This window comes from Chrysochloris asiatica, unplaced genomic scaffold, assembly GCF_000296735.1.
Source record: "Chrysochloris asiatica unplaced genomic scaffold, ChrAsi1.0 scaffold00327, whole genome shotgun sequence".
Taxonomy (NCBI): domain Eukaryota; kingdom Metazoa; phylum Chordata; class Mammalia; order Afrosoricida; family Chrysochloridae; genus Chrysochloris; species Chrysochloris asiatica.
This window is the reverse complement of record NW_006408845.1, coordinates 787039-804909: the sequence shown is the minus strand read 5'-3', so window position 1 is coordinate 804909 and position 17871 is coordinate 787039. Positions and strand designations below refer to the sequence as shown.

The following is a 17871-nucleotide window of genomic DNA, read 5'->3' as shown; positions in this document are numbered from 1 at the left end:
AAAACAAAACAAGGACAGCCAAAATAAATACAAGTTTTGAAATAATACAAAACCTGCAATTAGAAATCCAGGAGATTAATACTCATTTCTCAGAAATGGACCATACATTGAAATGTCAAAAGTGTACACTGGAAACAATGGAAGCCCTAATTAGTGATCTTGAAAATAAATCTCTCAGTATAAATATGCTAGAAGAACAATTAGAACAAAAGAATGAAAAAAAATCCAAAGAAAGCCTAAGAGTTTTGTGGGAATCCATTAAGAGGAACAACTAACAGGTGGTTGGAATTCCTACAAGAAGAGAAAATAAAAAGCACACAGAAAATTGTCAAAGAGTTGTTGGAAGGAAACCTCCCTGCCACCATGAAAGATGAGAAGGTGAGCATATAAGCAGTTGAACAAACCCCAAACAGAATAGGTCCAAAAGAAAATCACCAGGACATCATAATCAAACTTTCCAAAGTCAAAGACAAAGAAAGAATTCTGAGAGCAGCTCAGGAAAAATGAAAAGTTATCTAAAAAGGAGAAACAATAAAACTAAGCTCTGATTTCTCAGCAGAAACCATGCAGTCAGTAACGCAACAAGATGACATATAAAACTGGAAAGAAAAACAAACAAACAAACATATTACCAATGAAGAACCATATGCCCAGCAAAGCTGTCTCTCAAATATGATGGCAACTTAGGACATTTCCTGAGAAACAGAAATTTGTAATGGCGAGACCAATTTTACAAAAATGCTAAAGGGTATTCTTTGTAGTGAGAACCCACAACAGCAGATAACAACCTGAGGTTACTGTCCATGACAACACCATCCAGAGCTCAATACATATATACAAGTATTTAAAGTAAAACCTACAAGACGTAAAAGAAGGAACCAGAGATATCAATGTATAATGAAGTTAACTACAAAATAAAGAGAGGGAATAGTGTAGATACAGAACTTACAAATGGCAAGAAAGTCAAGTAGATTCTAAAATAAAACAGACTCTTTTAAGCAGGTAAAATATTAATAAATTACCAGGAAACCCCACAGAAAAAATGCACCTGTACATCAAAATAAACAAAAGAAGAAAATCAGAAAGATTTAGTAAATATTAACACAACATAAATGAAAATGAAAAGAAAACCCTCCAAACAATAGGATGAATGTAAAGCTGATGTTCTTCCATGTAAACTATCACTCAATTCACACAAAAAAACTTAAAAAAAAAAAAACCTCCAGAAAAATGAACTCAGCCTAGAAAATTGTGTGGAACAAAGAATTCAGCAGCACCACACACACAAACAGAAACAGAAAAATGACAGTAATTAACTTATACCTATTGTTAATTACACTGAATGTAAATGAATTAAATGTATCAGTCATGAGATAGAATATAATGGATAAGAAAACAGGATCCTTCAATATGCTGTCCACAAGAGACATATCAAAAAGATGGAGACAGTCTCAATGTTCGTCAACAGAAGAATGGTTAAACAAACTTTGGGATATATACACAAAATGTTGAAGAATAATGGTGAATCTGTGAAACACCTCACAACATGGTTGAGCCTGAAGGACATTATGCTGAGTGAAATTAGTTAATCACAAAAGGACAAATATTGTGTGAGATCAATGCTATGCAATGTTTTCTGGAAAAAAGAAATTATAATGGTTATGGGTGGGGAAGGGAAAATTATTCATTGGCTACAGGGTAGACACATGTTAACATGGGTGACAGGATAGCAATACACAATAAGGGGTAAGTTAGTAGAGGAAAGATGAAAATAGTGGTAGACACCAGGATGAATGCAATAGTTAAAGTGAATAGAGGTAAATATTGTTAACTGTTGGTACATGGAGGGGATTGCAACCATGTATTGAAGCAAAGTTATGTGATTTGTTGAATGTAAAACTGATGATCTGCTGTGTAAACCTTCACTAAATAAAACTGAATAAAAAATTGAGAAGAAAGGAATCAAAGAGGCTTGGAATCTATTAGTTCCATTGACTAACTGAACATGTGAACATCCATCTCCACTATTCCAGAATTAGATGGTGCCAACTCCCTTGAAAGGGATCACATTAGAGGGTCCCAGATAGACTGGAAAAAAATGTGCAGCAAAATTATAAATTATTTACTGATAATAATAAAAAAGAATGGGTTTACTGGTTAGAAAGAGACTGGAGGAACCCAAGACTATGGTCCTTAGCTACCCTTCAAGTTTGGAAAGGAACTCACCCTTGTAGCCCAACTTTCAGCCAAACAGTAGATAGTTTTATCGGGGGTATGGGGAACAACACTAGTAAGTTATACTCCCCATGGAATGGTCAATCATTGAAAGGCAAAAGGGCAACATTTTCCTAAGGACAAAGGTGAGTAAAGATGGGAAGGTGGGAGGAATGCAAATAGGAACCACAGGGAGGAGGTGGGATAACTGTTGTTGTACAGGGGATTGTAATCACTGAGATGAAACAAAGTATATGATTTGTTCAGTGTAAAGTTGATGATCTTGTCTGTAAACCTTTACTCAATTCATAATAAAAAATGTTTTAATGTTTTTGAAAGACCATAAAAAAATAACAAAAATTTAAAACTATCTTTTATGTCAAGCATGCAATAGAAAAAGTGAGTCAAAATTAGTTTAATAGCCTCTTATTAAGCATGAGTTGCCAGAAGAAAGCATTGGTAAATGACTCTGTAAAACATTTTTTTAATTAATAGGTCTCTCTCAGTGTTACATGGCACACTTATTTTTTCCTACTTTCTCTTTGCTTTCTAATTTTATTTTTAATGTATTAGGGGCTTGACATTTTTGTCTTCAATCCCCACTCTTCCACTAAAATTACTTTTACTATAATGACCATTGACCCTCTTACACCAGGTTTTCTAGAGAACCAGAACCAGTTAAGCTCATATATGTATATAAAGAACTTTATATCAAAGGAACGACTGACACAGTTGTAGAGGGGCACAAGTCCCAAGTCCATGGAGCAGATGAACCAGGATGGGCAGGTCAGGTAGCAGGCAGGCAGGTCCGGCAGGTAAGATGGCTGTGGCTGCTGATGACTTCTAGGATCAGCAGGCAGTAGAGCAGCCCCCTGGCTCAAGTCCAAAGAACTAGAGCTTGGATGATGAATCAGATGCAGGACCCAGACCCAGAAGAAAACAAACAAGTTTTGCCTAAGTTTTTAATATATTGGAAGCATGTTACCTCTGAGGAAATTTCCTTTCAAATTGATGGTCTACTCAAAGCAGATCTCATCGTGATAGATTTAAACACAAATCATCAAGTGGATGTCTTGGGTCCACTCAGAAAATCCTTTGTTTTAGTGTTATAGAAATGTGTCAAGTATTGTGTGTAAACTAAATGCCAGACCTTAGTCAGAAACGAAGAGGCCAGTGGCAGAGATTGAGAAAAGAGCCAGAAGTACAGACTGTCAGGTAGGAATCATAAACACGGCCCTCTGAAAAGATGCGAACCAAGTAAGGGTGAGACAGCTGGATCATGTCAGTTCTCCAGAACAAAGCAAAAAAAAGTCAAGTCCTAAATTGAAATGAAGATGGATTAATGATGACTGGGTCAGGCAGACCAATAGGACAAAAGGGACATCAGAGGATTTTAAGAAATAGGATGAGAAACTGCTGCACGAAATCTCTCATAGTTATATTTGGGATCACAAGTGAAAATTTAAATTTGCTTCTATGCATAAGTTAATATTAAAGATCAGCTCTTAAATTATATATTGTAGGAGTAAGAAAATACCTATGGATTGGAAATTGAGAAGTAGCTGTTCTTCAGAAACCCTATACAACGTTGCTATAAGTCAGAACCAGTAAGACTGCAGTTAACAACAATTACAAAACATACATACAATGTTTGACAGATGCAATTGAAAGCATCATCAGACCACAAAGAGGTTTACAAACTACAGCATTTCTAATTAAAATGTCTGTCAGTTCTTTCATGAAATGATTATTGCTTTATTTCATTAAGTTTTAGAAAGATATAAAATAGTGGAGCAGAGGTGACAAAAATGCAAACCAAACAAGTTGAGATGCAGGACAAGAAGCATAATTTCTAATCACATTTCCTTCTATTACATCAAACAAATATTCATCATTTACTGCCAAGACAGGGGCTGTACTTGGAGCTGGGTCAAAGAATGTGGAAAGTACTCATTTGCTTAACTAAGATGATTAAGATATAATTATGACCAATGCACGTAAAACAAGGGAAATTCCTCAATGATATTTTTGTGTTTTCTAGGGGCAATACAGCATAAAGAAACTAAAAAATATTCCCAAATGAATAAAATGATAATGACTACTTGCTATTAGGCAACATTGATTTATTTTGACTCATAGTGACCCCATGTGACAGAGTACAACTGCCCTACCAAGTTTTCTAGGCTGTGATCTTTATGGAAGCAAGTCACCAGGATTTTCTCCTGTGGAGTTGTTGCATAGGCTTTAACTACCAAGCTTTAGTTAGCAGCTGAGTGCTTACTGTTTGTTATACTATCATGGCTTCTGAATGACTGTTTAGAATGTTTGAATTATTTTTTCTCTTATGACTACATTTTTTTTTTTAACTTTTATTTTTCACTCTTTAAATTTTCTTACTGCCACTTACCTGTCAGTTGATCAATAGTCTAAAGTTTTGCCTTCATTGAAGAGTCCATTCACATGTGGTTATTCACCAGAATATACAAGGGGACTTCAAAAAGTTCACTGAAGAACTCCATTTTAATTCCATTTTTTCATGAGCTTTTTGAAGCTCCCTTATACAGTAATGCCCTCAAAAGATTAATTTATTTCACTTGGCATAGCCTTAGACTCAACATTACTGAGTTTAAATTTGGGGGTCTAACTTTTCTGAAATAGTTGAAAATGAAAATAAAAATACCTGGATTTGTTTGCGAAGATGAACAAGCTGCCAAATTTTGTATATATCTGGATAGTCACCTGTTGTGGTTTTTGAAATATAAGGGCATAGAAAAGCAACTTACATGGAGATGCACTCAGAATCTAATTTTTTAAGATGTATTAATTTCCATTCAAAACATATAAATGTATTAAAAGACATTTACACATAGATGTATTCACTTGTTTCTCAAACAAGTGAAAATAGCCTTCAGTGTTCTGAGTTTGACAAATATTTGAGACTAAAATGATAAGACAGAACTCAAAGTTCAAAAACATCAACTCCAACAATTAAAAAGTAGCATTACTGTAGTTTACATAATATTCTTCTGGCAGACGAATGCTTATTTCAACATGACTTGCTTCAAAAAGTGTTATCTTTCACTTCTGGCCGCTGCCTACAAATGTATAAGATAATAAGTTCTGGGAACATCATATATAGAATCTTGTGGGAGAAGTGGCAGTGATGTCATAGACCCTTGTAAGGAACTTCTAGAAGTAATATTTGGTCATCACAGAGATTAAACAAGAAAGATGCATACTGAGTAAGGTGGGATCCAACAAGAGTGTAGTACAGAATGCATAAATGTATGAACTTTTCTTTTTATGTGAGAGTTTAACAGCACAACACTTAATGAAGGAATGTAAAGGCTTAAACTCCCAGTACTTTCATAATTTTTTATGATTATAGTTGAAGGTTAACACAACTGAAACTCACTATTTTTAAACATGGAAGAGAGTGATGAAACTGGTCAGCCTGTCTCAGCAGGGAGGCAAGAAATTCGAAAGAGAAGACGACCCAGCCAACCAATGATAGACAAAGCCCAGCAGACTGAAGTAACAGAGAAAAAGAAGCACATGGCCACACCACAGCCATCTGGTCCCAAAACTACCCATAGCATTGGAAATATTCCTGGAAGCAAAGTCAACTACTCTGCTAAAGAATATGAATCCTGTAGAGTATCTTCTCAACTTCAGAAAACTTGGACAAAGAGAAAACGTGGACAGGAAGTGACTGATAAATCTCTTCAGACAGATACTATCATAGAAGAGAAAAAAGAAGAAATCCATTCAGTTGGTGAATCACTGGTGCTTGAAGAAAAGTCAAATAATGTTGGGGAAGCAGTTCCTGAATTGCTAGAGAGAGTTCATGAAGTAGAAATTCCATCAAGTAAACACTCAGTTCAACTCAAAATAGACAGATCTCAGCAGACGAGTTGTACTGGAGACTGGACCATGATAAACATTCCTCATATAGAAAGAGTGGACAAGGAACAGCAGACAGACATTAGTGAATTACAGTTAATGGTAATTGGCAAACCAAGTAGTTCTTTTACAATGTCAAAGGAAGGTGACCAGTTTCAAAAATCTTCAGGGAAGATTTTTGTCAGTGAACATCCTGAATTTCAAGCAGCAACAAGTAACAAAGAAGATATGAGACAGGACAGTATCAGCAAAGCTTTATCTAGTCAGTCAACCCAAAAAGGTACTCCAGTACTTATTTCAGAAAATGAAGCTAGGAGTGTTGTAGGAGAGGATTCTTTTGTTGATTTAGAAGAAACTTATACTGAACTTCAGCCGCCATCAGTTGATGACGTCACTGTAGAAGTACAACCTCTACTGGATGAAGAGATTGCTGCAGAAGAGCTTGCTGCTACAATAGAGCCCATGACTACTGAGGAGGCCCCTGTTGAATTTCAGCTTCCCCTAGTTGAGGAGACATCAGGTGAACTTCAGTGTCTACCAGGTGAGGAAACTCTGGCAGATGTGATCCCTGCTAAAGTAGAGCCTTCCCCAGCCGAAGAGACTCCTGTTGAAGACAGTACTCTTGTTGAAGAGGCCCCAGAAGAAATACATTCTCCACCAGCTGAAGAGACTCCTGTCAAAGAGAGTACCCCTGCTAAAGAGGCCCCAACTGAAGAAGTTTCTGAAGAAGAGGCTGCTGCTGAAGAAGAACCTACACCTGCTGAACTTATTGAACTTCAGCTGCCACCAGGTGAGGAGGCTCCTTTAGAAAAACAACCTCCCCCAACTGAAATGGGACTTGCAGAAGAGGCCCCCGATGAAGTTCAGTCTCCACTAGCTAATGAGGCCCTTGCAGAAGAGTCCCCTGCTGAAGCTCAGTCATCACCAACTGAGGAGGTCCCTACAGAAGAGTCCCTTGTTGAACGTCAGTCTCCTCTAACTGAGGAGACCCTTGAAGAAGAGTCCCCTGCTGAAGGTCAACCTCCATCACCTGAAGAGACTCCTGCAGCTAATCAGGCCCCTGTAGTAGAGGCCCCTGCTGAATCTCAGTCTCCATTAACAGAGGAGAACCCTTTAGAAGTTCTTGAAAAAGATGTGTCAGCTGAAGTTCAGCCTCCATCAGCCGAGGAGGTCCCTGTAGAAGAGACCCCTGCTGAAGTTCAGCTTCTACCAACTGAAGAAGTAACTGAAGAAGAGCCCCCTGCTGAACTTCAACCTTTAATAGGTGAGGACAAGGCCCCTGATATAGTTCAGTTTCTACAAGCTGAAGAAGATTCTATAGAAGAAACCACTGATGTAATTCATTCCCCAGTAGCTGAGAAGACAACTGCAGAAGAAAAACCTCCTGAACATATGCCTCCATTAGATGAGGTGGCTCTTGCAGATGAGGCCACTGATGAAGTTCAGTCTCCACCAGCTGAGGAAGCTTCTGCAGAAGAGACATCTGTTGAAGTCCAGTCTGCACTAGTTGAGGTTTCTGCAGAAGAGGTCCCTGTTGAATTCCACTCTCCATTAGCTGAGGATGTTTCTGCAGAAGAAATTCCTGCTGAAGTTCAACTTCTACCAGCTGGAGAACCCCTTGAAAAGATTCCTGTGGAACTTCACCCTCTAACAATTAAAGAAGTTACTTCAGAAAAGGTACTTGTTGATAAACAACAACTACGAGCTGAGGAGGACCCTATTGAAAAGTTTGTTCTAGAAGAGACTACTGATGAACTTCATCCACCACCTGTAAAAACTCCTGACAAAGAGACTCTTGAAGAGGAAATGCCTACTGAACTTTCATTTCCCCAGGCAGCAGATGGTCCAGTGGTAAAATTAGATTCACCTGTTTTGGAAGGGATTTCTAAAAATGAAGAGACGTCTATAAACTCTTGAGTCTTCAAGCATAGACCCTGTTCCTGAAAATAGTCCCAATAAGAATGAAACAAGTTCTACTATTGATATAGACGGTGTCATCCACATAGCAGTAAAATAAGAAACTCTTTCTTAGTCATAGGAAGATCTTAACTAAGCTAGAAACTAGATGCTAGTGAGTTCTGGATGTACATTTTTAGGAAGGGTAGGCATTCGAAGTAGCTTTGTGAATAGGAAAATAGAAGAAAACCCCAAGGCTTGGAGTGCACACTGGAAAATGAATAAAAACTGTAGTGGTTTATAATTTCTTCTGTTATTATCTTTGAAATTTAAGTGTGTAAAATGCCTATTTTGAAATGAAATAAGTTTATGATTCAAATCATTAAAATATACTTTATACATTAAATTCTTCTTGACAAGAGTTGAGTCTATTTGGCAGTCATATTTTCTAATTTCTGTCATTTCTAGAAGTACATGTAGCTTAGAAGGCTATTTTCCATAGTTCTCTCATTTACTGTAAATTTTTTGAGTTTTAGTTGCAAATGTAAAGCGTTGTAATTCATCATATTTCTTTTTCTTTTTCCATCTGATTCCTTCTGAGACAAGCATTTATTTCCTGGTTTCAACCCAAATGTTCTTGCCTATCCCCTCATATATTTTATATTTCAATGTGTAGACAAGGAAATTTGTTGCTTTTGTAGTTAAATCCAGATGGCCATAATGAACTATTGAAAAAACCATGTGTAAATATAAAGAAAAATAAACTTAGAAATTTATACTTGTATATTCTTGAAGATACATTTTTGTTTAGTTTTAATTTCACTTGAAATTATAATATGCATCCTCTAGGAGTCTGATTTATGTTTTGTGCACTCTGAAATTGTGCTGAAGAGAAAGTTAGAATGAAGTTAAATAAATTATTTTAATATAAGCTATGTGTGCTCTGTGTGCTATGTGTGATGCTGTAGGATAAGCACTGCACTGACAACCACAAGGCTGGTAATTCAAGCCTATCAACAACCCCATACATAGTTGCTATGATTATAATTCTAATTATTCTAAGGTCTGTTATTACAAGTTTTGTTTTGTTGTACATAGGGCTGGTAGTCAGAATAAACTTTATGGCAGCTAACAACACATGGTTATAAAAGGAGCACTGGTGGAGGGGACAACACTTGCAAGGTATGCTTACCATGGAATAGTCAATCATTCAAAATCAAAAGGGCAACATGTGACTAAGGACATAGTTGAGAAGGGATAGGAAGGTGGGTAGAAGGCAAATAAGAACCCAAGGGAGGAAGCAGGATCACTGTTGTTGCATGGAGGGAATTGGAATCATTGGGATGAAACAAAGGATATAATTTGTTGAATGTAAAGGTGATCATCTTGTCTGTAAACCTTCATTCAATTCACGATAAAAAGTTTCAAAGAAAGGAGCTCTGGCAGCACAATGGTTAAACACTCAACTGTTAACTGAACGGTTAGCAGTTAGAATCCACCCACTGCAGTGGCTCTTCGGAAAAAGATCTGACAATTTGTTTATGTAAAGATTAGAGCCTAGAAACCCCTATGAGGCAGTTCTACTGTATCACACGGGGTCGGCATGAGTCAGAATCAACAACAGCAAAAACATGGTTGGTTATGGAAAGTTTGGGGTATACATATTGTCTAGGTACAAATCAGTTGTAATGTGTTGAAATGTTGAGATTGTTGTTAAGTGTTGTGGAGTTGATTCTGACTCATAGCGACCCTGTATAAGGATTTGAACTACCAATTTTGGGGTTAGCAATCCAGTACTTATTCTACAGCCCCCCACCAGGACTCCATGTTGAGGGTATTGTCTTAAAAATCTTAATTTTGTCAGTTTATTCCTCTATTAAGTGATAATTCTAGATTAATTATTCTAAATCTTTGTTAAGTTTAATGTTCTATAATAAATTTTCATTATGGTCATTATTTCTGAGGCCAAGTGCATGTGTTATGTAAATTAGCTTTTGAGAGTTTTATAACAATATTTTTAAAGAACACTTATTCAGGTATGTGATAAGGCCTAAAAACGTTATTCTATACGAATTAGAAGGAAGTTGTCTTTTTGAAATTTCCACTTAGCTGCCTGAAACACAAAAAATTTAAACTCCTTTCTCTAAGTTTTAAGGTTGGTTTTTTTTTTCCTACATTTGATTTTCTGTTATGTCTTGCTTTCTTTGTAAAATCAGAAGTTATATGAAAATTCAGAATGGCATTCACCATAGAAAGAGAACATGTTTTTAATAGTGATGATATTTGGTGGTGGTGGCGTGCAGTGGAGTCGCTTCTGACTCATAGTGACCCTGTACAGGGTTTCCGAAGCTATAAATCTTTACAGGAGCAGAAAGTCTCTTCTTTCTCCTGTGTTCCAGCTGGTATTTAGCAACCAGCAAAATGATAGGTCTTTCAACCCTTAAAAGTTGGATGTTAGCTGAGGCTGAGATGAAGCATGTGGCCTGATTTAAGTGTGTTCAAATAGTAAGCACATGTATTTGGTCAAGTCATAATTAAGAAGAGTTGGATATGAAAATTACTGCAGGAGTAAGTAGGTAAGAAAATTTAGATCATGGAACACTGATCTAAATAGAAAGTTTTAAGTAACAAATTCTTTTGAATAACTAGAATATAGGGTAATTTTTAAAACCGGCTATTAGGAAAGATCCCAAGAGTGTTGAAACATACAGGTTAAAGCATATGTCAGATGCAAAAATAATACCAGATGACTAACAGTGGAATTTTAAAATATAAGATATTTTATAAACAAGTTTTCTGAAGTATAATATGCATACAATAAATTGCACATACTTAAATTCTACTAGGTTCGTGAATATGGTTTTCTTTCCTGTAATATCTTCCTTTGATTTTTTTTATCAGTCTAATGGACTGAACTGGGCAACGTTTCATCTTCTTTATTTTTCCAGAAGACCTTGTACAGAATTGGTAATAGTTCTTCCTTAAATATTTTGTAGAATTCAGTGGAGAAACTTGGACCAGAAATTTTATTTGTGGGAAAGTTTTTAATTAAAAATTATATTTCTTAGAAGACATAGTCCTATTTATGTTGCTTGTTTTTTATGGGTGAGTTTTGGTAGATTGTGGTTTTCAAGAAATTTGTTCATTTCATCTAAATTATAGTTTATTTGCATAAAGTAGCTGATAACATTTCTTTGTGTCTCTCTACGTCTGTAGTATCTATAAGGACATTTTGTCTCTAGTTATAATACTGGTAACTTGTGTCTTCACTCTTTTTTTACCCAGTTCAATCTAACTTGAGGTTTACCAGTTTTATTGATGTAAAAACACTTGGCTTTAAGTTTCACAGATTTTTCTTTGTGTTATTTATTTATTTTCTGTTTCATTGATTCCTATCCTTGCTCTTTCTCCCACATCTGCATCTACTTATTTATCTAGTCTTCCTTTTCTAAAATCCTAAGATGGAAGTTCAGGACATTGTTTTGTTTTGTTTTTCTGATATAGGCCTTTAGTGCTATACATTTCTCTCTGAGCATTTTTTAAACTATGTCATATGAGTTTTAATATGTGTTTTCATCTTCATTAAGTTATATTACTTTTTAATTTTCTATTTTATTTATTTATTGAATCTGGATTATTATATTTGTTGTCAAGCGTGTTGAAATTGGTTTTTACTTATGTAATGACCCTGTGTAGGGTTTCTGAGGAGTGGCTGGTGGGTATGAACCACTGACCTCATGGTTAGTGGTCCAGTGTTCTTTATCTGACCGTGCCACACAAGGATCCCATAGATTATTTAGTATTGTGTTATTTTTTCCCAATTATTAGAGGTCTTTCCAGGCTGTTTCTTTTTGTTGTTATTGATTTCTCATTTGATCCCTTTTCTCCTCCTAGAAAATGCACTTTATTACGATTTGAAGTTTAAAAAATTTGCTGAGACTTTGTTTATGGCCTGGCATATGGTTTATGTTGGTAAATGTTCTGTGCTCTTTGAAAAGAATGTATATTATGTTCTTCTTAGCTTGAGAGTTGTATAAATGTTCATTTCAGAATCAGCATTTGGTTGATAGTGTTGTTCAGATCTTCTGTATAGTTACTGGCTTTCAATTTATTTGTTTTGTAGATTATTAAGAGTGGTAAGGTGAAATCCTGACTATAACTGTGTTTTTTTCTTTTTCTCCTTGAAGCTCTATCAGTTTTTGGTTCGTATATTTTGAAGCTCTCATATCAATTACATAAATATTTAGAATTATTATGTCTTCTTGATAGTCATATTATCTCTAGTGGTAGACTGTTCTCAGAACCATTGCCACTCATTCAGTTTCGAGTCCTCTTATTCTGTGCTTTGCTCAATGTAACCATTACCTGCTTTTCTTTCATCTAAATAATTTTCTCATTGTTTACAGAATTATGATCTTCTCCTACACTGATTTGCCTACAGATAAAATCCACATTTTGTAAAATTATAATCATGGCCCTTTACTTCTACTCCAACGTTCTTTCTCTCACCCTCATTAATTATAGGATGGTGATGTGAAATGACGTTGACAGTATGGCAGCCCGACTTCACCACTTATGAACTGTGCGACTAGTTCAGGTTGAATAACTGCCCTGTTCCTCAGTTTATCCATTGTAAACGATGAGTTTTTTAACAAAATTTAGCCAATAAGATTGTTGTTATTAAGTGCCGTTGAGTCAGTCCTGACTTGTAGCAACCCTTTATAGGGTTTCCAAGGAGCAGCTGGTGGGTTTGAACTGCCGACCTTGTGATTCAGACTGGCCTGTGGTCCTGTGCTTATCCTACAGCACCATATCTGCAAATAAGATTATTTGAATACAAAAGAGTTAATCTCCATTAAGTACTTAGGACAGTACTTAGTAGACAGTGAATGATAAATGATGAAAGCAGCTTTCATGGATATTGCATTTCAGTTCTTGCCAAACCTGACAATGGTTGCCATACATCAATGCCTCTTCTTCATTATGTTTTAGCCATTTGTATCATAGAGGTTATGATTATTAACATTAGAGACTCTGGGTCGTATTTAAATGTTTTATTTTAGCAGGGAGTTTACCCTGCTTAGGCTTAGCACACAAGTCCTGGTCTACTTCTGTGAATTGTGGTTCTAATGAAAATTTAATTTTCACAGCCTTCATGGTTCTACTTTAGTCAGCGTGGTTTACTCTACTACTCCTACTAGTTTCTGCTGGTGCCACCTAGGAGAGGGAAGTGAGCTTCCCCAAGCCAGGCTCCCTGGTGCTTCTAGTCCAGGAGAGAAATCTCAGGCCAGTGAGGACAAAGAGACTTTCCAAGATTTAATATTTATTGTGATAGAATCTTTCCTAAAATGATGCCTGGTGGCCTAGTGTCTCAAAGGGGTTGGGTAGGGTTCTCAAGCCTGTGAAAAAAGAGAAAGCTTCTCTTGTTTGTTTATTGTCAGTGGGTCTTCCCATTATCTCCCTTAGCTCCAGTCAGCTATATGTTGTCTGTGGGACTCCTTTTGATAAAGAACAGGGAAGAGTCTGCTTGGACTATTTTTGGTTGCTAGGTTGGGGGTTAAGAAACAGTGGGTCCAGTTGCCTTCTTCTGTTGAGTGTGTGTATAAGGAGGGGGATTGGGAAGTATGAAAAACTTCCTACTATCATGTTGTTCCTCCAGTTTTGGGTGTCTAGCCAATTTGCTACCTTCTTTCTACCTTTCAGATTTTTCCTTCGATTACCTTTTGAGTTAATTTTATGATTTATAGTTATAATAAACAGGGAGGATTAAGAATACATTTATTCTACCTTGTCTAGACCAGAAATCTCATTTTTATTATTTGGAATGCTCTATTTAACCATAAACTATCTCCAACTATTTATCCCTCAAGTTGTAGTTCACCCAATATCCTCTCCCTTCAATCTAGGGGCCCACTTCCCTCCACTTTACATCGCATGATGACCTTTTCCAGGGACTGGTCCCTCCTGATAATATGTCTGAAGTATAAGAGACAAAATCTTGTCATCCTGGCTTCTAAGGAGCACTTTGGCTCTATTTCTTCTAACATAGATTTGTTTGTTGTGTTTGCTGTCCTGGTACTTTTAATATTTTCCTCCAACGCCATGTCTCAAATGCATCAGTTCTACTAGGGCTTTCCTTACTCATTGTCCAACTTTCACATACATATGAAGCTAGTGAAAATATCATAGTTTGGTTTAGGCACACCTTAGTCTTCAAACTGACATCTTTGCTCTTCAACACTTTAAAGAGGTCTTGTGCAGCAGATGTGCCTAATACAGTGCAGCATTTTATTTCTTGACTGCTGCTTCCATGAGAGATGATGGTTTATCTGAGCAAAATGAAGCGTTTGACAACTTCAATCTTTTCTCCATTTATATGGATGTTATTTACAGGTGCAGTTGTGAGGATGTTTGTTTAATTTACATTGAGGTACATCCCTTACCGAAGGTTTTGGTCTTTTATTTTCATCAGTATTTTAAGTCCTCTTCACTTTCAGCAAGCAAGGTTGTATCATCTGCATATTGCAGGTTGTCAATGAGTCTTTCTCCAATCCTGATGCCACAATCTTCTTCATGTAATCCAGCTTCTTGGATTATGTGCTCTGCATATAGATTGAATAAGTATGGCACTTTCCCTAATTTTAAATGACTCAGTGTTTCCTTGTTCTGCTCAAATGACTACCTCTTTGTCCATGTAAGGTTCCTCATGAACAGAAAGAGTGTTTAAGAATACTCATTTTCTGCAATCTCATTCTCTGCAATGTTGTCCATAGCTTGTCATGACCCACACAATCAAAAACCTTTGCATAATCACTAAAGCACAGGTAAACATCTTTCTGGTAGTCTCTGCTTTTAGCCAAGATCAATCTGGAGTCAGCAGTCATATTCCTCATTTCTTGTCCCTGTCTGAATCTGGCTGAAACCTCTGTCAGCTCCCTGTTAATGTACTACTGCAGTTGTTTTTGAATTACCTCTAGCAAAATTTTACTTGTGTGCGATAGTAATGATATCGTCCCATGATTCTTGCATTCCATTAGGTCACCTTTCTTTGGAATGGACACAACTATGGATCTCTTACAATCATTAGGTCAGGTAGCTGTCTTACAAATTTCTTGGCATAAATGACTGAGTGCCTTGAGTGATGCCTCAGTTTGTTGAAAGATTTCAGTTTGTATTCCATCAAATCGCAGAGCCATTTTCTTTGCCAATACCTTCAGTACACTGTGGACTTCTGCCTTCTGTATCATTGACTGTTGATCATATGCTACCTCTTGTAATGTTTGAACATCAACACTTTATTTTTGGTACAGTGATTGTATTCATTTTCTTTTGATATCTGTATCATTCCATGTTTTGCTCATATAATTTTTCAGTTCGCTAGTTAAGGCTTGAAATTTTTCTTCAGTTTTCTCAGCTTGAGAAATGCTGAGGATGCTCCCATTTTTGGTTTTCTAACTCCAAGTCTTTGCACATTTCATTATAATATTTGACATTGTCTTCTCGAACTACCCATTGAAATTTTCTGTTCAGCTCTTTTATTTCATCATTTCTTCCATTTGCTTTAGCATCTCTATGATGGAGAGTAAGTTTCAGAGTATCTTCTAATATCCATTTTGGTGTTTTCCTTATTTCCTGTCTTTTTAATAACGTTTTGCTTTCTTCCTGCATGATTTTCTTGATATCATACCACAACTCTTCTGGTCTTTGGTCATTAGTGTCTAATTGATCAAATCTGTTCTTGAGGTGATTTCTAAATTCAGGTGGAATATGGTCAAGGTTTTATTTTGGCTCTTGTGGAATTGTTTTAATTTTCTTCAGCTTCAGCCTGACCTTGCATTTGAGCACTTCGTAGTCCGTTCCATAGTCTGCCCCTGATCTTGTTTTGGCTGATGATATGGAGCTTTTTCATTGTCTTTTCCCACAGATGTAGTCAATTTGATTTCTCTGTATTCCTTCTGGTAAGGTCCATGTATACAGTTGTCTTTTATGTTGTATAAAAAAGGTATTTGTAATAAAGATGTCATTGATCATGAAAAATTCTATTGAAATCTCCAGCATCATTTCTATCACCCAGGCCATATTTCCCAATGACTAATCCATCTTCTATGTTTCCAACCTTTGCATTCGAAAGTCACCAGTAATTACCAATACATCTTGGACTGAGTAAGACTGTGTCTATGGGTAGGAGGCTGGCTTGCAGAATGTGTCTTGGACATTTAAATGAATATATATTGCTTGTTTGTTTTGTATGTGTGTATCAAATCTTTTTGCTTTGTTTATCTGTGACACATAAGATGTAAATGGAGCCAGTGTATTTTGGCTGTGCATATTTTAATTAAATCCTGTTAGGCGCAAGTCAGACTATTCAATTTTCTTTATTTAGAGATTATGCAGATAATTTATAGGCTTCACGTTGACAAGGGTGAACTGTAATGGTTAGGTTCTGTGTCAACTTGGCTAGACCAGGATTTCCAGAGGTTTAGTATTCCAATGGTGATGAAACCTAATACAGGCATAGTTATCTTTATGAAGAGTGGCTATTACAGTCAATCAACTGAAAGGATACCTCCTCAGTGGTGTGGTCTGCTACAAATATAATGGACACAAAGGAAAGACTTTCTCTGTCTTCCACTAGGGACCTGAAACTCTACAACTGCAAGCTACTTTCTTGATAATAAACTTCTCTTTATATATATATATATACATCTATATGTTTCACTGGTTCTTATCTAGCAAACCTGGCCTAAAGCAGAAAACAACAACAAAAACACCCCCAGGATACTCTGCTATGAAATCATATCTGAGCATTACTGAGTTGGATGATGTAGCAGAAATCTGAGCTGCAGGTGGTTGAATTAGATGATTGCTCAGATCCTTTAAAAATTGAAATTCTCTGAGTCTGCAGTTGACCACATACTGGAGGCAGCAGTGGCAGTTGTTTTCAGTGAGAACTGTCCCCTTTTGTAGGCTTTACTTATAGGTTTAACAGCTGGCCTCTAGATAATTAGTTTATTTTCTGTTGAATGCCCAATGCTTGGCATGTCCATTACTTATGAAAGACAATTTACTTATGAGACTTTAATCAGATGCTGGCAAGCCTGATACAAGTGAGCTGCCTAGACCCTCATCAGAGCTGAGATGTCCTTGAAGTGCCTGAGTCAGAAATATGAGCAGGGATACACTGTAAGGCACATGTGTAGTAAGGGGATTTTAGTTTTGTAGAGCTTCAGTCCTGGCAAAAGGCTGAGCCTGTCATGGACCCTGGTCACTGTTTCGATTGTCATTATTGACCATTATGTTGATGTTCACATATCTGGGCATAGAATCTAAAGCAGTAACTGAGAAAACACTCTCTAAAATATTATGAAAAGGGAAAATTACTGCGTACACTTCTCTCTACAACAGGCAATTACAACAGAACTGGGAGTCATTCCTTCACAGAGAGCGAAAGAACATTCTCTCCCATTGTATCCTATCAGGTCTCAAAGATTTTGCTACCATAAATTTGAACAACCAGCTCCTTTGAGGGCTAACAGGTTAGATTTAGCCTTAAATGATTTTCTTCCTTTAGTTGTGTACTTCTCACAAAAGTACTTCTGGTGTGGCGCTGTGGTCTAATGTGTCAGACTGCAAAGTCATTTGAACTGCAAAGTCAGTGGTTCAAGCTCACCAGCTGCTCCTTGGAAAGCCTATATAGGGTTGCTTTGGGTTGGAATCGACTCAACAGCACTTAACAACTATATATATATATATCCTTCTTGCTAATGTTTCTTAAGTATTCTTGACGATAAGAGTTGTCTGGGGACACTTGTAAAAATTGCATCTTCTCAGACACCTCCCCTGGAAATCCTGATTCAG

The 17871-nt window shown here is 36.6% G+C and overlaps 1 protein-coding gene across 1 annotated transcript; it reads left to right on the top strand.

Annotated features, from left to right (window-relative positions):
• Positions 1–5640: 5640 nt before the first annotated feature.
• On the top strand, positions 5641–8034 carry LOC102840931 (fibrous sheath CABYR-binding protein-like). Its single transcript, XM_006875443.1, has 2 exons — positions 5641–6433; positions 6500–8034. Exons 1-2 carry the CDS (start codon positions 5641–5643, stop codon positions 8032–8034), a joined length of 2328 nt encoding a protein of 775 aa, XP_006875505.1.
• Positions 8035–17871: the final 9837 nt, after the last annotated feature.